Source organism: Dunckerocampus dactyliophorus, chromosome 1 (genome assembly GCF_027744805.1).
Source record: "Dunckerocampus dactyliophorus isolate RoL2022-P2 chromosome 1, RoL_Ddac_1.1, whole genome shotgun sequence".
NCBI classification, from domain to species: Eukaryota; Metazoa; Chordata; class Actinopteri; order Syngnathiformes; family Syngnathidae; genus Dunckerocampus; species Dunckerocampus dactyliophorus.
In genome coordinates, this window is record NC_072819.1 from 15,888,530 (window position 1) to 15,910,030 (window position 21,501).

Consider the following 21,501-nt stretch of genomic DNA (forward strand, 5'->3'; position numbering starts at 1 on the left):
AAGCCTACAGGACATAAAAGATGGATGGATGGATTGATGGATGCATGGTCAAAAAGCGCTTACAGTCAGGTGAAAAAAAAGCTAAAATATCATTAAAAGAACAAAGCACAGTATAGTACAAACAAAATGGTATAATGCAAAATGTAACAAACATTTTTGCTAGACTCTTATGGCTAGGACAGGACACACACAAAAATTCCAGAACGTAAGCCTGAGAACGCAAAAAAAATCAGCCACTTTGGTTTGAAATGGATGTTTTATTATCCCGTACTGTTAGAGAGGCTTTGCAAACTAATTTTTATCCGTCTTTTTTTTTAAAGGAGTGCGTGACAAAGTGGAAAGGAAAATGTAGCTCCCTTGACCGCGTGGTCATTTATTAACAAGTATATTTCACAACGTAGCAGCAGCAACAGAACCAGTGTTGTACTCGCGGTAAGCAGCAAACTGCTCAGCAAGCATTAATAGCGCTGATGAGTTCATTGTAAACAACAGTACAACAAGTGTAACGCGTGGGACTTTCACAACAACAGCTAAGCAGCAACATTTTAACGTGCATGCAGAAGCAGATAAAGCTGCTGGGGGCTGACAACTCATGACACTTAAAATGCAGCTACTGCCATCTTGTAGAGTTAATAATAAAATCTACAAAAGGGGGTAAAAGGCAAAGCTCTCAATTTACCTGTATGCATTTGCCTTAAAATATACTTTGTTGTATGTGTGCTTGTGCCAGCGTGTTGTGTGTAAATGATGGAGGGTGGCAGCAGCAGAGACATACAGGCTAAGAGTGTTAACAAGCACACTCACAAAGACACACACTATGCTTTGAGGTATGGTAGATTAGGTCCCACTGGATGCTCGTGACAGCGATTCAACAGCTGCAAGATATGTTGTGACCGACCACACACACACACACGCACACACCCGCACAAGAATGGCCTTTTTTCATCAGAGGAGCGAAGCAATGTCTTGACAAGGTTTGTTTAAAGCGATGATGATGACAGAGACAAACACACAATGGACAGCTTCATCGTGTCTCTGTAGAAGCAGCTATTTTGGCCACACTTATTTTTTTAGATAACTTTTCAAAGAAGTTCTCTCCTCTCGTGCTCATACTTTTTGTTGCTCCGGTTTTAGTAAGCACTTTGACATTTTTAATATGTTTTTATTATTTATTTTTACAATTTAATCTCTGCACGGAAAAGCAGGGAGCCGTTACTTTATAGTTAAAAGCATTTCTCTCAGCCAGTATATGGCACCACTACACTAACTCTTGCAAGCAATGCATCGAGCCCCCATTCTAAAGCTTGTAAAAGTCCTACAGAGTCCATATATTTTCTATACCACTTCATCCTCATTTGGGTCGCAAGGGCATGCTGGAGCCTATCCCAGCTGACTTCAGGCGACAGGCGGGGTACACCCTGGACTGGTCGCCAGCCAATCGCAGGGCACATATAGACAAACAACCATTCACACTCACATTCATACCTATGGACAATTTACAGTCGCCCATTAACCTCAATGTGGGAATGTGGGAGCCGGAGTACCCGGAGAAAACCCACGCGCCACGGGGAAAACATGCAAACTCCACACAGAAATGCCCAGGTCTTCCCGATCTCCAGGCTGTTCCTGTATTGGCCAAAGTGTTAACCACCAGACCACCGTGCGGCCTCCTACAAAGTCGACCTGGCAATTTTACACATTACCAAATGTACTATCACAGCCGTAACAGAGGCGGGATGCCACTTGTGTCTAAGGAAAATGCAGAGACAGAAGTGAAATTTGAATCACTTCTACTGCGCTGTTTCATATGTAGTTCCATATGTAGTTTTTACACAACACTGCCAACGTTGTCTGATTATCTGATTGCAGGAAGCTGTGTCGCTGTGTGAAAGCACACACTCCACACACAGATGTGGCAATATCCTGCCGCAATGGGTTCTATATAAAAGGCGAATGTGGAAAAATGCCACATCTCGACTTCTGATGCAAATTTTAGCAAATTTAGTGAAAAGAGTAGCAAATAAGTACTGTACTTATTTGTATCTTCTTTGTGCCATCTCAATGAATTGACAAGATCACTTGATATACAGTACTGCACATGCTCCAATTAACTCCTCTGTTCAATTAACCACAGAGCCTTTGTAGGTCAAAAAACACTGGCATTAACAGCTGTGGCTGTAGGCAACCTCTGGATATAGTTTTTCTATTAACTCCACAAGATGGCAGTAGCTGCATTTGAACTATTATGAGTGGTCAGCATCCAACAGCTTTTTCTACCTCTGCATGCACTTTAAAATGCCCTAGCAGTTTGGTACTTACCGCTATGAGAACATTGGTTCTATTGATGCTGTGTTGTGCAATATACTTGTTTGTAAATGACCATGTTGTCACTACGTTTTTCTTTCCACTTTCTCATGCACTCCAAATCATTTTTAAAGTCAAACAAAAAAATCTTGTTATACTGTATATAAGGCTTTAGGATTTAATTGCAGAAAACTATATATGTTTTAATACATCCATCCATTTTCTATAACACTTCTCCTCATTAGTGTCGCGGGGGCATGCTGGAGCCTATCCCAGCTGACTTTGGGCGATATATCTTTTAATACTTCCTACAAAATGAAAATGCATTAACCATAACTGACAGTATAGTTTTCCTGATAATCAGCCTAATACTTCCATTTCTGAAATGCAAATGCCTAATAAGTATGGTTTGTCACCTGCCAAGAAAAACTGCTGTTCATGTCTTTAAAATTGCACTTTTAAACATACTTCTTCAACAACTACAGCATCGAACAGTTACACACATGAACGTAATGGAATTCAGCCTCCGCCAAAGATGCTTTCGTTTTTTTTCCAACAAAACTTTTGAAACTACACCAGATGTCTTTGTCTGGTGCCAGTGTTTGTGAAAATAACGACAACGCTGCTACTGAGTTGTACTTTTCTTCTGATTTCCTTAAAAGGATTTGCCAACACGCCTTTGATCCAACATCAAATATCAGCCAGACGCTGTTGCGTTAATGCGGTGCTCTACTCCAGCCTACAAGTAAACACATGCTCTCCATCATCCCAGTGCACCCCAACATCACCCAGCAACCTCACAGTGTTAGGTGTGTAAAAACAACTGTAATAAATACTGAAGAAGCTGACAGAATCTGATTTGTGGAGATTTGTACTTAACCATCTCAACAAATGGGTTTTAATCAATTAAGCACAAAGTCTTCTATAGTCACAGATTGCGTGGTCGAGAAAAGCAAACAACCGCCTAGGTCTCTAATTTCTTCCGGGTCAAAAAGCATTGTCATTAACAGATGTGGCTGTAGGCAACGTCCGAATGTATCATTTTATTAACTCCATAGGATGGCAGTAGATGCATTTGAAGTATCAAGTGTGGTCGGCATCCAGCAACGTTACCTACCTATGAATATGCTTGAAAATGTTGCTTTTGGTGTGTATTTTTTTATTACGCAAAAGTGACTTTTTTAATGATGATCTCACAGACACCAAACACCATCTGGAAGCTTGCACAGACAACCATCATGCACTAAATTGTGTGGCTCTATCAATAGCTGCTGATTGTGATATAAGCCATTGGAGAGGACAGAGTGCTTGCCGTATTCTTTCATTTTCAGATTGTGCTGGATCCGAAAATATGATGCATTTATTGAGGAAATTATCCATGAAATAATTAATAACAATGATTAATTACAATGATAAATATTTAAAATGAAGCTAGTTACTGTTTTTTTTTAATTTCGTGACAATATATTTATTTAATGGTCAATTAATATATTGTAAAGTATGTCATGGTCTCTTCTAGTTATTTAATGTATATTTATTTTATTTTTTCATTTTTATAAATTGTGATTGTTTAATGGGATTTTTATTTATTTAATAGAATTTGTAATTATGCAATGGAATTTGTATGGATTTTTTGATTATTCACCTAATTATGTACCCCTTTAATAACATGAGGGCAAAGTATAACATTTGGGTGGCAAAACATGTACTTTTTCATGTTTGTGGAGTTGTTATTTCAGTGTATTCCATTATTGTGGGGTTTGCATAGTACAGTATGAACAGAACATAGACCTTACATAAGATTTCTTACAAAATTCAGTGGTGTGCCATCAGGTCCAGCAAAGCCTTCTCTGCTGGCCTAAACACTATCAGAAGCACTGACATACATTTACAGCTTTAATTGTTGTATTTATTCCATGAAATTGTAGTCATTTATTCCCAACAGTATTAGTCTTCAGTCGGGCTGTTCTTTGACCAGCCAGATTTCAGATTTGCCCCACAGGGCCCACAATAATGTCAGCATTAGTCAGTCTTCTGATCGATTGATGAGACAAAAAAGAAGTCAGGTTGGACATGCTGAATAGTCTATAGCCATTAGCACACGGTAAGACCCACAATGGCTGACAGAGGAGGAGGAAAAATTGACGTGATATCGGATATTCTTAAAAATCCATTTTCTACTTTATGTGAAATGCCTCTCTCTCCGTAATGCCATGCCTTGTAATATTGCATTTTTGGATATTATTGATGTATAAGTTGTATAATTGCGACATGATAGTGGTGGTATTAAAAGGTGGATTAATTCAGTTACCGGTAAGTCCCCAATGAAGGTACAAAATGCACCGCCCGCCACTGAGTAACAGCTAGGTAATTCTCACGTGTTTCTCTGTGGCAACCTAATATTTAACATCCATTGGAATGATAAAGGAGGCCTCTGATTAATTTACAAGACTCATAATGGAATATTTACAGTAAAGACAGTTATGCAGTAATTGCTTAGCATTAATCAACACAAGCTGCGCGCCATTGTGTAGTGAGTAGTAATGCGTCTAGTAATTAATTTTCCAGGTACCGTTTAAAATTAGGGTTAGGGTTTACAATTAGTCTATCAAATTAGAGTTAGGGTTCAAATAGGGTGAGGGCTTCAAGATAGGGTTAGGGTTTTTCTCAGGGTTACTTGATAAACATTTGTGATTGTTCTCATGAATAAAAAAATATATATAGTTAATTAATCCATTACTGCACTTACAGCACTCTCTATGCTGCGGGCCGTCTCTCCGAAAAGCTCCGACTTGGGGTCCTCCATCTCGGGGGTGTAGAACATTTCCTGTCCCTCAACCTGGTCCAAGTGCAGGAAGCCAGTGAACTTCATGGTAGCTACGAGGAGAGAGAAGAAGAAGACAAGATGCTTCAAACACCTGACCTCATGCACATGTTTTTGTCTTGATCTTGCTTCCCCCATAGCCTTCGTTTTGGGCTATCAGTGCCACTGGTGGGTTAGTGATGGATTGTGTGCGTCTGACAGAGACGTGAACGTGTGCTGCTGACTGGGTGGTAAAAGTGGCTATATGGTGGACATGAGGAAGACATGGAGGGTGGAATGTGAGAGGAAAAGGACGAGAGAGAAGGTGAAAACTGTGGCCAAGTTTTACCAGACGGAGGGTCATCCCAAAAGCTGGCTGAGGCATGGAGGGCTGGGTAAAAAGACAACATGTTATAGACACACATAACACACAAAAAGGGGAAAAGCCAACATACACAAACACTGAGACTAGACCCACATGGACGTTGAACAAGTGAATACACCCTTGTTAATTAATTAAAATGTCTTCTTGGTGAGCGCATTTATATTTTACAATTGATTCATATGATAAGAAGATGAAAGCAAATAGACTTAAAAAAAAACCCCAAACAAAAACATTTGAGTTCACTAGGGCCACCTACGAGTGCAACAATAGAGGCTACGACGGCCGACATCAATCAGCTTTCTCTGCACAGTTTTACTCCAGAGTTGAGTGAGATGCTGAACTTCCACGTCGCTTGTAATCAATGAAACAAATTGCCCAAATCAATCATGGATGCCCCTGTCTGAGCATCTACAGCGTGGGGGGAAGAATGGGCGGAGGGCTTGTATGATTATCGTGAAAGATTGTGCGGCAGGGCGGTGGACTGACTCAACCTGGTTGAAACTACACAACATTAGAATGGTAGACATTGCAGCCTTCTCTCACAGGAAGTGACCTGCTGATTCAGGTTTAATGTTGTCCATAAAACACAAGCAAAAAGTTGGGAGTTTAAATGTGCGAGGAAGACAAACATGAGACAAGGTGATGTTCCGGCACCAGTGATGTGGCTGAGAAATAAAAATAGGAGGTGTTGGAACATCAGTTTCTACTGAACTGTGACTGCTTTAATGGATGTCAAGCGTTCAGGACCATATGGAAGAGTTTACAGTATCTAGAACTTAGCGCGCCATTAATGCTCATACTAGCCATTGCTTGGCCGTTATGTTTGATGTCGTATTAGTGCTAGTGCCTTTTTGTTAATGTAGCGCACTTTAGGCTAAGAGGGATGATGTTTGCCATGGAGGGAAACATCCTGGAAGAAAAGTATCTCCACATATAGATGTTAGGTGACTCAATACAATGGTACAATTAGAAAATTTACCACAGTTTCGATGTACAGTTGTCCCTCACCACTTGAATTTTGTGGCTTCACTCTAGCTCAGTTTTTCAAAAATATACAGTATTAGAGTAAATTCTGGACTATAAACCGCTACTTATGTCACACGCTTTGAACCCTGTGGCTTAAATAATCGTGTGGCTAAAGGAACTACAGTTGCCGTGATGAGTGCAGATTCAAGAAGTAGTCAATTGGAGTCGTGACGCTGGGGACACGATTGCAAGGTTTATAGTATATAGTGGTTTATAGTGTGTCTTTCTGTGTAAATATCTCATGTTGACACCTGCGGCTGAATGGCAAGTGCGGCCTCTATGCGTAAAAATTGTTTTTTCTTTTTAAATTTGGTGAGTCCATCTTATGTTCAGGTGCACAGGTTCCTACAAAGATTCACTTATCACGGTTGGGCCTGGAACCAATTAACTGTGATAAACAAAGGATTTCTGTAGTGCCTACCATAAATCCTGCAATATAATAATAATAATTGTACTGTTAATGCTAGCTGAGCAGTTTCTCCTTACCACTATTACAACATTGGTTCTGTTGCTGTGTTGTGCAATATACTGTAATTTCCGGTGGATAAGCCGCTACTTTTTTTCCGTGCTTCAAACCTTGCGGCTTATACAGTGATGTGGCTAAGATGTGGCCGCGTTCTGGTCTCACAACATCTCTTGGGCTTTTTATTGTCATTTTTCGCTTTGAGAAACATTTTTCTGTGTACTAAATATTACGTGTTAAGACGTGGACACCTGCGGCTTATAGACCGGTGTGGCCTATATATGTACAAATCTTTTTTTCTCTTTCAATTTTGTGTGTGCGGCTTATATACCGCTCTATAGTGTGCTCTATAGTCCGGAAATTACGGTACTTGTTCATAAATGACCATGAGGTGTATTGTTTATGTACTGTAGATGTACAGTTGCATCTCAATAAATTTGATTATCTCTGAAAAGTTTATTTATTTCAGTAGTTCAATTAAAAAAGTCTTATATTCCATAGATTCACTAGACAGAGTTAAATATATATCAAGAATGTATTTTTATTCACGATGAAATTTAAAATGTGCCTGTTGGTGAAACCTTATGCTGCCTTGACTTCGGCTGCATTGTCTTTTGCATAACCATTTTAAATTCTTGTATTTGGGTAATGTTTGATAGTAAATGCTAACTGGATGTAATACATGAACTGTGTGCTCTAATGAACGTTACATAGCTAATGTGACTGACATATTACCAGTACTCAGGTTATGTACACAACTATTTAGGACTTATGTGTAATTATCTTTATTTCCATATTGAAGTGAATTATGATAGCAACTACTTTGATTACCTGTAAACTTTGAAAATGTGAATGTGAGATATGGTTATGAACAAATTGAGGAATTCATACCAAGAGAGCCTACAAAAGCTAAAGGAGCCGGTTTCAGATGTTCAAAACATGATATAGAGCTATGAGGCAGGGGTTGACTGAGTGCTTTGGGATTCCACAGGGCAGAGATGCTGCTCTGTAATTTGCCAGTCAGATTAACACGAGTGGGACGCAGATACTACGGAGCAAAGGATGGAAGAGCTCTTTATCTCTTTGAACTTAGTCTGTCCGATAGCAATGATTGGACCCAAAGCCCTTTGGTAGCCTCTCTCTGGCTGAGTCCACAGAGAAATAGAGTGGTACAAAGCTGGATTGACACTGACCCGCTTCGGCTGGAGAGGAAAGTGATCTGTAGCAGCACACCAGGGAGATATTGAAGAGAGTGTCACCGACTAATAAGACAAAGTGGTGTCTGCAGTGAGCTCAGATTAAAACCCGAGCAGGAAAATGTGAAGGAAGATGAAGATTTACCACAAATAGAAGGCGCTGACAGTAACTTCAAACCGCAGCAGCCATTAAAATAAGTCAGTAGTTGGCGACGTGATGTAGAAGGAACACAGTTTTTAGCAAAGAGTGCATTTTGAATAACCTCATTTAAAAATTGAGTTTAAGGTTGATGTATAAAAATAATGTCACTCATCTGGTCGCACTAGCGGTTGACTTTGCGCTAGAAACACAGTACAGTGGAACCTTGGTTGGGGTACTCCCCGGTTAGCGCGTTTTCGGTTAACGTCAAAAATTTAAGCTACAATTTTGCCTCGGTTTGCATGCATTCTCCGGTTAGCGTACAATATGGCGCTCGTCTTGTTGTATTATTAATACACAGTGTGAGTCCAATTGTGTTCGTAATGTTTTTCTTTTTAATCAAAAATTTTTCCTACCTTGTTAGCATTCTATTAGCTAGCTAAATAAAATGGCAACCAGAACCGGAAGTTACGTCGTCGTCTATGACTCCATCAGCGACACAAAACACACTTTTATAGTTTTACAATTATAGTTTTATATGCATGAAACAATTCTAAATGCATATACATGCAAAATGAAAGGCATAAATGAACATTTAAGGTTCCGTTTACCTTCATTGAAGACGTGACGTTCCCAAAGAGATGATGTGGCCGCGAGATCAACCACCACCACCTTTCTGTTTTCAGTCACGTCAAAAATCATGTCTTCAATGAAGGTAAAAGTAACCTTAAATGTTGATTTATCCCTTTCAGTTATCACTTATATGCATTTCGAATAGTTTTCCGCATGTCAAACTATAATTGTAGAATTATAAAAACGTGTTTTAGTGTAACATTTTTGGCTTTCTGCAACAGATTAATTGGATTAACATTATTTCTTATTGGAAAAAATGATTTGGTTAATGTCCGTTTTGGTTAGAGTCAGACCTGGAACGAATTAATGATGCCAACCAAGGTTCGACTCTATCAAAGTCATTATGTTGCGCAACACAAAGGCAACCAGGCGTTTATTCTTTTTCGTTGGTTTCAACTCTCTGATACAAGCTGTTATGTTGTTATCTGTCTAAAGTAAGCAAACAGTGGAAGAATTGAGATTTTGACAAAGCTGTTCTGGTAAAACACGTTTATTCCGTTTGTTTGGGCTTAAATAAGCTATGAAGATAAATGTTCCACAAAAGGAGTAGCTCTCGGCCATTCTCATTTTGTAAAAGTAGCTCTCAGAAGAAAAAGGTTGGAGACCCCTTGTCTAGGGAGTGGCCATGGACGCAAATGATCTCACTGTATTATGTCTCTTGTAGTACAACTACAATCCATCCACACACGCGAACACACACACAGGACAGTTTTGTGAAGGGATCATCATTTCCAGTTATGACAAACGTCGGTCATATTTTTCCCCTCGTGAAGATTTGTTTACTTCCTATCCATCTGCCCAAATTTTGACGGAGGAGGTGATTCATGGAAGCAGAAACGGTAGCAGCTGCTCCTCTCTTTGTTTACCGCAGATGGTGGAATATTAGTAGGCTCAAAATACAAACATTTAAAAAAATGTGTTCCATTCATTTATTATAAGGGGAGAGGGGAGGCATTTGAAAATATGACCAAGGAGTTGGTATTATATTAAAATACATTGCACTTACGCGGACAGTCGAATCCTTCTGGTGTGCCGGATGCAGTCACGCCATCAGGACAGCAACCAAACTCTGTGTTGTCACATGACGACGAGTGGTCAGCGATGGGTATTGCACTGTTTGACACTGTGGAACCTGGAAGGGTGGAGGTCCAAATATTATAAACACACAACGTAAACTACAACAAATAAAAACATATTGGTACATAAATGAAGACCAAAATACCATTCTTCTAATTTCATGTTTTTAACAATATTGAATAATTCCTTATTAGTTAATGTATATGAATTGATACATTAAAATGAAAAAAATATTTTTTTCTGGAGATTGAATGTGCCTTGTATAATCATAATTAAAATAGTCTATAGAAAATAAAACATATCAATCATTATAATTCCATAGTGATATTATAATAGACATATTAATTACATAAATAATTTATATAATTAGTACTACTACTACTACTACTACTACTACTACTAATAATAATAATAATAACAAAACATGAATACATTAATAATATTAAATACACAGTAGACTTTGAATTGCTGATTTAATCTGGGTAGATTAGTACCATAATCTGAGGCAATGGAGCCCCTTTCCAAGAGTTGTCAAGGTAACAGCACAGTGAGTGTGACTGGACTATGACAACAATTAAACCTCACAAATTCTGCCTAGCAATATGTGGTTGCCCGGAAATGTGACATGACCGGAAACAATCCAATCCATAGCATGTCGTCTGCTAGGTAGCAGTTGTAAAGTTGAGTGTCACATATCTGCTGACTATTTGTTGCCTTTGTAGGTTGTTTTAAGAAGATTACAAAGACTTTTTGGCATATCTAATATAAAAACTCGTCATTCGTCATTCCACAAAAAGACAGCTCGCATCTCGCAATGTAGACGTCCTGTTCATGCAGCTACCTGAGAACATAAAGATCGTAAAGGTTTGTGCTGTCCTGCTCGCTGCCTGGGTGTGTAATGCACAGCACTAGCAGTCAACCTCCATCTTCTCTAATGACGGTGTCGGCGGCGGGGGCGTCTCGGCCGAAGCGCCACGGTTTATGGCCTGACGGAGATCAGAAATAATCATGGAGGCAAACAGCTAACGGCTAAACAAGTCGTAAAGACGTCAGAGGCTGGGGAGCATGGGCGGGACATTCTGCTCAAGGACTCGCGGTCAAAGAGGAGGTAGGGGGTTTTATAGGGCATCTATTGGTGTGTGGTCTGCAGATTTATGGATGTCGGCCTGAAGAGACGAGGACGGGCGAGGACTGCACCGCAGTTCCATTGGGAGTGACTGTCACATAAACATACACTAACACACACAGGGAAAGATTAAGTACAGATTTCAATGGCGCACCACTACACAAGCACAATGTATGCACACACACCCCACCTCTGCATGATTTATATACTGTACTTACTGGAATGTGCTCCTGTAATTGAAGCAATGCACTAGTTGGCTCAGAGTTACCGTTACATTATCTACCCTTCATTTTCCCTTCTTTTCGACCTATCACTTTTGCATTGACATTCATAGTGTTATTTATGTACAGTACTCATTTGTTTCTCACTCTGCCCAATAGTAGATGCTCCCTGCTCCCATTGACAAAGAAAGAAAAGCATTACAATATACATACATACATATATAGATATAGTATGTTTTAGTATACTATGTTTTACATCAGACAGGAACAGTTAGAGGGACGGAAGTGGTTCAAGAGGTAGAACAGGTCGTCCAGAAGGTTGGCGGTTCGATCCTTACTCCCTCCACCCAGTCAATGAGCAAGACACTTGACCAACATTGCCTCCAGTGCTGCCCACACTGCTGTCTGAATGTGAATGAATGTTTGGTGGTGGTCGGAGAGACCGTAGGTGCCAATTGGCAGCCACTTTTCTGTCAGTCTACCCCAGGGCAGCTGAGCCTACAGGTGTAGATTACCACCACCACTGTGTGATTGAGGAGTGAATGAATAATGGGTTCACTTCACTGTGAAGCGCTGTGGGTACCTTGTAAAAAGGCGTTATATAAAATCAATTATTATTATTATTATTAAAGCATATTTCTTCAAATTTTGTGAGCTTTTGATTTTTTGCAGAAAACAAATGAATAAATAAAATAGTAATTATATACCGCATTTTCCAAACAATAAGTGCTTCCAGAGTATAAGTCGCACCAGCCAAAAATGTACAATGAAGAGGAAAAAAAACATATATAAGTTGCACTGGACTATAAGTCACATTTTTTGAGGGGAATTTATTTGATAAAATCAGAGACCAAGAAATCATCATCTTGAAAGGCAAGTCATAGTACTGTAATAACAATAAAATGGACAGGCTAAATAGGCGCCTGTTAACGTAACGTGAATAGGTGGTATGTTAACGTAACATATAGTTATTCAGATAACTATAGCCTAAACAACCCGCAAAGTTATATGCATTCATGGCCTTGGCACCTACCTGGGTGTTGAGACGTAACTGCACTGTTGGCAAGCCTCTCGCGGCAGCACGTTGTTCAAGCACCCACTTTGCTTGCTCCGTTAGCTGTGGCAGTTAGCTTTTAGTCCGCGATTACCTTTAAGCATATCCTCCGCTTTTTGCCAGTCTCTCACAAGTTTCTCGTTTACTCCAAACTCTGTTTTTACTGTTCGATTACTGTTTTCGGCTGCATATTTCAGTACTTTTAGCTTGTAAGATGCAGAATATGATTTTCTTTTTGGGGGCATTCGTGTGGCGCTGTGAACAGGCACGCAGACGGAACCACATGACACTCCAAACCATAGAAGAAGAAAGAATGGCTGCGCGGTTGTCTTCCAGTTGTCAGTTGTCTTCCGCTTACAAAAAGTAGAATTACTTCTGCGAGTCATTGTGGAGATGAAGACAACAAAATATCACGTCGACTGACGTGAGTCATGTCCGTCAAAATATTCAGATATTATGTTGGCTTGTCATCAACGTTCACTTCTGGCCACTTGACGGTGGCGATGGGTCGGTGATGTCATTGTTATTGTATCGCCTGTATAGGAGTAGCAGATACTGGCTGTGATATCTTCCTATAGCAACTAAAAATAGAGAAACTTAGCTCTTGTTTTGGTGGCTTTATTTCAGAGAGGGCGGCAACATCTTGTCTCTAGCATAGCGACAGCAAATCTGACAGCTCCTCCATCCAACAGACATACTCCACAGATGCCTAACACATTATTACATTATTGCCATCTAGGGGCATTAAAGTGTAACAACATGACAAAGACACTCACTGGCACAAAACCTGTCAGTGTGAAAAAAAAAAAAGTCAAAGGACCAGCCAAGCTGTGAAAAAAGTGTGACCCAAAGTACGGTAAATGATATAACTTACTGAATATAAAATGATTATGATTTTTTTAATTAAAGAAAACTGAATAAAAAAATAGGGCTGTCAAAAATAGCGCATTAACGGTGTTAACTAATTTATTTAATTACGTTAAATTTTGTTCGGTAATTAATGCATGCTCGTCATGTCAAGCCACACCTCTCTGCTATGAAGGCAGATGAGGCACAATAGCATACCCACAGAGTCACACAGAGTCTGTGTAATAAACAGTAAGAGGATATTCTTATAACTCACTGACGTGGAAGTGCAATTTGCAAATTGGAAAATCACAGAAAATACATCTACACTTAAAACGTGAATTACGTGGTTTCTTTGATTGCAACCCCTCATTGCTCTTAAGAGAACTGTTAAAGTGTGACTCAAATGTTCTGCTACTATTAAAGAGACAATTGTGAGGCAAATACATTTTATGTGGTATCTTTTAGCTTGATTTAAATTTTCAGTTCATTTGAAGCTGTGAATACATACAAATATATAGTATAATTGCGTCCTGTCATTTATCTTTCTGTTCATAAAATACAGTAAAAATGGGCATATTTGCAATGGTGCAAATGGTGATTCATCATGATTAATCAATTTAAAAACTGTGATTAATAAAAAATGTTGACAGCCCTAAAAAATATACATTTTCATCATATATGTATATATATATATATATATATATATATATATATATTTTTTTTTTTTAATAACTAGAGATTCATGTTTTTTATTGGAACTAAACAATGGATAGGATGAACAGTTACTGTAATTAACAGTAATAAATTGTCTACAGGAGGCCACTCAAATCTTGGTTAAAATCATAGGGAATGTTATTTTCCCTTGTTAGCTTGTTAGTTTGTTTTTAATACAATGAAAAAATGTAATTAATTCATTCATTTTCTATGCCGCTTGTCCTCACTATGGTCACAGGTGTATGCTGGAGCCTATCGCTACTGACGTTGGGCGAGAGGCAGGGTACACCCTGGACTGGTCGACATTTTTCGTGGGGGTGCCAATGAGCGTCTTTTGGTGGGTCACACCCAGGACCCCAAGCATACATGCATTTTCACCAGGATACACATGCTTGCAAAATCTGTTGAGTTTTTAAGGATATTAAAGCACCCTAAAAAGGCGATTTATTTGCCGGAATAACAATAATAATTGCACCTCCATGCTGAGGTCCTAATTGTTGCGAGCACCCTTGGTTGGCAACATCGAGAGCTGCCATCCGCATATTGTTAAAATCTTCACCTCACACACAACACTAAGGCATGGTTGGCTACACTTCATCCACACAAGACAGCAGGTCTCCTTGGTAGACAGCGGACAAGCTTCCTGCGCCACCGAGCATTGGTCAGCTTCTGACAGGAGAATAAATCCCCGACTGTGGGAAAGAAAGGAAGACCACAACAAAGCCCATGCTGTTTTCCGACCATCCGATATTACACGGCTGCCGCAAGCTGACAACTGAGATGGACGGATAGATGGGAGGGAGGAGAAAACAACAAGCCATCACATGGAAAGGCACCGGTCATCCTCAGGCACGGGAGGGGGGCACGCGCATGTCGGGACGTGGGACGAACGAATGGTCATGTGACTGATTGAAGGCATTCATATCACCCTCTCCATTCAGGCTCCAAGGAGACCCAGTTATGGGCCAACGCTTTCATCTGGCCAGCTCCAAGTCTATTTGAGAGTGCTGGAAGGATGACAGCATGGACCATGCAGTGACAGTGAACCATGCAAATAGATTTCTTTCTGTCTCGAATTGAGATATACACTCACAGGCCACAACATTATTTTATATCTGAATGATCTAATGGGATAAAATATGTGAGCTGCAGCTGAGATTTTGCCTGTCGAGGCCCATAAAAGTCTGCTTGAAGATACGATGTACATATTTTGAAGGAAATTAGTAGGGGGCACCACTACCGCAATAGTGAAGTTTGTAGCAGGCCTATCAAATTAAAAGTCACCATGCCAATGCATTAATACACTTATTATACACTAACTGTCACCACTAGTTGGCGCTGTGTCTAATTTAGGAACGTCCTGGATATCTTCAGGGTGGACCTTCATCGCTGAGATCTATCTTTATGGAGCCGAGTTATTCAAGTTCCATGTTTTTTTTGTCACCATGCTCCGATGACAAAAACTCAACATTTTCATAGTTTAGCTGGGCCGATCTATCTAGTATACATGGTTGGTATAGAATTTACAGTTTGGTAGTATCTTGAGTTTTGTTTTCGTAGCATCCCTGGTGATTGTCAAAAAAAAGCTGGTTCAACCCAGAATGGCAGGCATCCTCTGCATTTTATGGCAAGGGTTCTCAGTAAAGTGATTGGCTTTATGTTTTATTATTAACAGTGGTCACTCTTTTGAAAGAAGGTGGCACATGACTACCTTCAAGACGCAACCTTTATTACATGCATTCGTTTTAGCTGAGATCTGACTTTGTGGAGCTGATTTATTCAAGTTTCGTGAAATACTGGCAACAAAAACTTTGTCGCTATACTCCACCCACACGCTATGATGAAAACTCAAAATGTTCTCAATTTACAGTATCTTGGCCTGTCTAGTATACGTCATCAAAATTGGGAGGATTAGCAATTAGAAAACCTTGTTTTTGGAGCACACTCATGACAAAAGAGGGCACTAAAACCACAGATTTAAGCCAAAATGGTTGACTTCCTGTGCATTTTACAGCATGGGTTCTCAGTAAAGTTAATAGTTTATTATATTTTTATTATTTATTATCATACTAATAGTTTATAATACATAACACTCTTAGCAACGGTTCATCTGAGTTTATAATACTATAATACTCTGAACAACGATTCATCTGTGTTAAGGAAGGTGGCACATGGGGGACCTGTGCATTTTTTTGGTCAACATTTGTTGCCACTCTGTGCCCACACGCTATGACAAAAACTCCAAATATTTAGTGATTATGCTGTGCCCTTCTCTCAAGTATACGTGGTTCAAATGTTGTAGCAATTCAACAAACTGTCTAGGAGAAGTTAGTGTTTGTAGCACACTTAAAAATAGCCACAGGGATACTAAAATGGTCAACTTATTGTGTGTTGTATGGCATAGGCCAGTCTCCAGTAAAGTTTCATTGGTTTTATGATTAAAATTGCCAGTGATTCTTTGCACACACAAGCTTTGGTTGAGATCTGACTTTGTGTGGAGTTTCATGGCATTTCTCTTTGCCAAGACCAACTTTGTCACCATGCTCCTCCCAGTCAAATATTTTGTAGCAATATGCCAAGCTGTTTAGGTCGAGCTGTTTTTGGTACTTACCAAAAAACGGCTACTTCCAACCAAAATGGACAAATTATATTGGAACTCTTTGTGTTCATTATATATAATGAACACGTCAATACATCAAATGACATGAATGTGTTATGATATGGCAAACATTTCAAACTAGCAAAGCATTATGGGTAATGATAATGAAAGAGCAAGGATTTACCCAAAATCTCATCTGCCCCACTGGCCTCTGCTGGTACACCGCTACCCGCTTCCTCTTCCTGCTCCTCCTCTTCCTCGGCCTGGTCATCGCCACTGGGCTCCCCACTGCCCGACCCATCGAAAGAATTTGTGGCAGCGGAGGGGGCAGGGCTAGTGCGTGATGTGGCGGTGGAGCGCGGCGGCTGAGGCTGGATGTGGATGGAGTGGTGGTGGTGGTTTGTTTGAGCACGGTGGTGGGTGAGGGTGGGTGAGGGCGTGGTGGCGGTGGGCAGCACTGTGGTCTCAGAAGTCTCGGCCATTCTCGGAGGCGGGATGGCCCACACCTTGTTAATGTGGAAGGGGGCTGGCGTTGTGATGGCTGCAGCAGAAGAGGGGGTCGGAGTGGGTCGCTCCGCCCGCTCGGAGATGGTCTCTGGCGGAGGGAAGGGGAGGAAGCAAGGAATGGATGAATGATTGAACAAAGATGGAAATGTTGAATTTTGAATTTGTGTCAGCTGTGTCACAACAAAACAATATCACAATACAATTAAAGCAGCAAGACCAAAAGCCTGCAATGACTGAAAATATTTCGGAACTTAATATAACGGACATATAGTTTTAGCATCTGAATTGCAACCCTAATTTTAAAAAATACCCTCCTAAAGTTGCAGAAAACACTTGAACCACCTGACCACCTGCATGACGTCCTGCGAGACCTCAGTTCAGTGAGAATTAAACCTTCGGCTATTTTCTAACAGCAGCCTTACGACTTTATTCTTGTAATATGATGCTTTCGGCTGCATCGCGTTTGTGAAAAAATCAATTTAAAAACTACACAGTATTTTTTTTAAAATGTAATGCAATAGGTCCATCACCTTTGTGTTGCACTTGTTTTTCCTTTGCTGTTGACTGGAAAGGACGTACATGGCAAGAGCTCTGCTGTCGATACTAGAAATGTTAGCTATTTTGGTGGTTTGCTGACTACACTTCATGAACACAAGATCAGAACAGCTTGCTGACACTCTCAACTTTAACTTGGATAGGCGAGAGGTACAGATTCCCAGAAATAAACTAGGCACAAGTGCTGACAGCTGCTAGCAAGCCAAGCTAACTGGCTAACTGCTGAAGTTTAAAGCGGTTGCCGAGCAACAATGCCAAACACAAAGCAAAACAATAACGGCCCTGGAAATCCGGATTCAAAATCAGAAACAGGGTCAGTCTGGCTGGCGGAAGAGGAGAATGATACCTCGAATGAAAAATCTGTTATTCTCGATAGCAAAAAGTTGACAGTATTACAAGCCTTGAAGCAGGAGATGAGAGAGATACAACAACAAACTGCAGCACAAGCAAGCCATGATTTTAGGTGTCAGCTATCACATGTTGAATATGCAGAATCGCAGAATGACACCCTCTTCAGAATGCTCATGGGGATCCAGGAGGAAGTCATACACCTTAAGAAGGAAAATACAGCACTGAGCAAGGATACTAAGGCTCTACAGGAAGATATCAAGGTATTACAAGATGATAATGCTGCCTTGCGCACTGCTCTTAAGGAGGCTAAAAATCCTATGGAAGAAAATAGAGCATTATGCAATGCTATCAAGGTTCTACAGAATGATATCAAAACACTATTGGAAGTTGATGCCTTGCGCGCTGCTCTTAAGGAGGTTAAAAAAAAACCATGGAAGAAAATAGATTATGATGCAATGATACCAAGGTTCTACAAAATGATATCATGCTGCCTTGCGCACCACTCTTGAGGAAGAGACAGAAGCAAAGGAAAATATCACTGAGCAAATGAAAAATATAATTGAGGAGATGAATCAGAATGCACGAATGAGCAATGTGATCCTCACAGGGCTCTGAATTACACCCAGGTCGAAAGACAGGGCAGTCCAAAACAGAGGAGAACCAGATGAAATGGATGTTTGTTCAACAAAGCAACAAACTGCTAACTTCCTACAATCAGAGGAGGTGGATGGAGATATCGACGTCATTGATAACTGCATCCCACTGTATGGCAGAAACTACACCACACCTTCATTGTGCAGTTCAGCAACAGGGAATTAAAAACAACTGAAACAGGCAAAGAAGCTGAACGGTACAAACGTCTACATGAGTGAGCATCTGACAACGCTGACATCGTCAAGAAAGCAAGAGACTTGAGGAAGCAGGGAAAGATACAAAGCACCAACGGCAAAATCTACATCCAGCTAAATGGGAATGAGAACACGCTGTCTGCCATCTGCCCTGAAAAGTGTAAACCGGGATTCATCCGTAAAGAAAACACCTCTCCAACGTGCCAGACGCCATTTAATGTGAGCATTTGCCTACTCAAGTCGGTTACGACGACGAACTGGAGTTGAGACCCCGATGAGGTGGATGTGGAGGTCCTGGGCTGGTGTGGTTACACGTGGTCTGCGGTTGTGAGGCTGGTTGGATGTACTGCCAAATTCTCTGAAACGCCTTTGGAGACGGCTTATGGTAGAGAAATGAACATTCAATACACGATCAACAGCTCTGGTTGACATTCCTGCTGTCAGCATGCCAATTGCACGCTCCATCAAATCTTGCAACATCTGTGGCATTGTGCTGTGTGATAAAACAGCACATTTCAGAGTGGCCTTTTATTGTGGCCAGTCTATGGCACACCTATTAATCATGGTGTCTAATCAGCATCGTGATATGGCACACATGTGAGGTGGGATGGATTATTGTTATTCATTAAAAATTCTAATTTTTATTTATATGTCATTCTCATACTTTTTAAATTAATTTAAGTTGAAATATATGTTATACATGAGATGCTAAAGTTACTCTTTATACATCTTACCAGTAACTGCTTAAGTTCTTAAATAACTGCACTGTAAAACATTTTTGGTCCATTCAGCTAGCAAATGTAAGTTCACCTGCTGCCTTAAAATTGCAGTTCAACTCAATTTAAGTGATGTCTTTGTTTTTGACTGACAAAGTTTCTTTTTTTTATAAAGTAAGTTTATTAAGAAAAATGTCTAGCATTACATATTGCCATAGCCTGTCGTCATAGCCACACACACACACACACACACACACACACACACACACACAAATGATATATACAGTAGTGCCTCGCATAACGTAAACCTCCTTTTACGTAAATTCCACTGAACGTAAAGAATTTATGTAAAGTTTTTGCATCGTATTACGTAAGAAATTCCATATAACGTAAAGCGTCAAGTCGGTGCAAGTTCAGAAATTCGATTTGTTTAGCGCTTGGTGACGTCTTCTGACGCTTCACGCTCTCATTGGCTAATTATCGGGGCACCGCCTCCGCTCTCATCTCATTGGCTGATTATCAGGGCACCGCCTACGCTCTTATCTCATTGGCTGACTTATCCAGCTCGTCCGTGTGTTTGTGTGACATATTGCTCCCTTCAACTCCCTTCCTCATCGTAGTTGCCCTTAAACTAGTTTGCACGCATTGAAATCTCTTCTTAATGTTTTTACTTTTCTTTGTGTCAAAACTACCGTAGTCATGGGCCCTAAACCAAGTGTAAGTGAGAAGAAAAAAAGGGAAAAGTTGTCGATAGAAACCAAGCAGGAAAGGATCCAGAAATTCTGACGCTTCACGCTGTCATTGACTGATTATCGGGGCACCGCCTCTGCTCTCATCTCATTGGCTGATTGTCCTTTCAACTTCCTTTCCTCTTCGTAGTCGCCCTTAAACTAACTTATAAACAATTAAGTTAAGTTACAAATAAAAATTTTGCACACAGCATTATCGTGTAGTGTGTGCATTTGTCTGTGAGACCAGCTGACTCTTAGACTCTTTGAGCCGCGTTTCGACTCAGGCTAGTCCTCCTCCTCCTTCCTGCCTCCACTTGCGCTCCTGATCAAGACATCTCGTGAACGGTAAGATTGTTTTTGTTTTTCAGTTTTATTCATTTACAGTAATCTTATTTATTACCTTATTTTATATTGGAATGTTATTCTATTATGTTTATGCTAACGTTTTCTTTTATATTTTCCCACCATATTTGGTGGACTTTGAATATTTTGAAGGGCCAAGGGGTGAGTTTGGGAAGATCTTGGAAGGGATTAGGCTATTCACATGTATTTTACGCTTCGTATAACATAAAAACCCTATAACATAAAGGTTCTCAGAACGGATTATTTACGTTTTAGGGGCGTCTACTGTATATATATATAATGTATATGCCTCAGACCACTAGCAAAGAGGTAAGGCAACATATTGGAGCTGCCGCCACTGCTGCTGTGTTTTTATTTTTGAGTTTGGAAAAGTTAACGCTAGGTGTAGGCGTTCGTTTCCGTGTTGCTATGTGAAATCAATGTGCCCAGTAAGGATGTTCCTGCTTAAAAGGACCAACATATGGCAAAATACTAAAAGTATGTTATCAAGAATGTAGCTCTTACTACATGGTCACAGCATGTACAGTATATAAAACTGGGAGGGTGTTTTAAGAGCGGTCTTTGTAGGCGGCACAGGTGTGCCCCATTACGTGCAGTAATGAGCTGTCTCTTTTATTTTTTTATATCCTTAGAACACACAGAAAAGAGACAGACGTGTGTTCATGTCTTACATAAGTATTGTGGATGATGGGCATGCCATGAGGTGTGTGTATTAATTACGCCAAAAAAATGACGTAATTAATGAAATATATTAGTTACCGCCGTTAACGCCGTTATTTTTGGCATATCTAAAACAGCTGTAGTGTTTTACAGTGTGGTTACATTTTTTTCACTCAACACA

General features: G+C 40.1%; 1 protein-coding gene across 6 annotated transcripts in view; it reads right to left on the reverse strand.

Moving 5' to 3' along the window:
• The window catches only part of agrn (agrin), a 379,909-nt gene that overhangs the window by 81,542 nt on the left and 276,866 nt on the right, over window positions 1-21,501 (reverse strand). For 5 of the 6 annotated variants that reach the window (XM_054781230.1, XM_054781147.1, XM_054781580.1 and 2 more), the window contains 3 exons: window positions 16,774-17,184; window positions 9,956-10,081; window positions 5,054-5,181 (listed from right to left, as the gene is read on the reverse strand). In XM_054781230.1, coding sequence (XP_054637205.1) covers window positions 5,054-5,181; window positions 9,956-10,081; window positions 16,774-17,184 — 665 coding nt within the window. The remainder of the gene's footprint in view (window positions 1-5,053; window positions 5,182-9,955; window positions 10,082-16,773; window positions 17,185-21,501) is intronic. The other variant, XM_054781405.1, reaches the window with a different exon arrangement.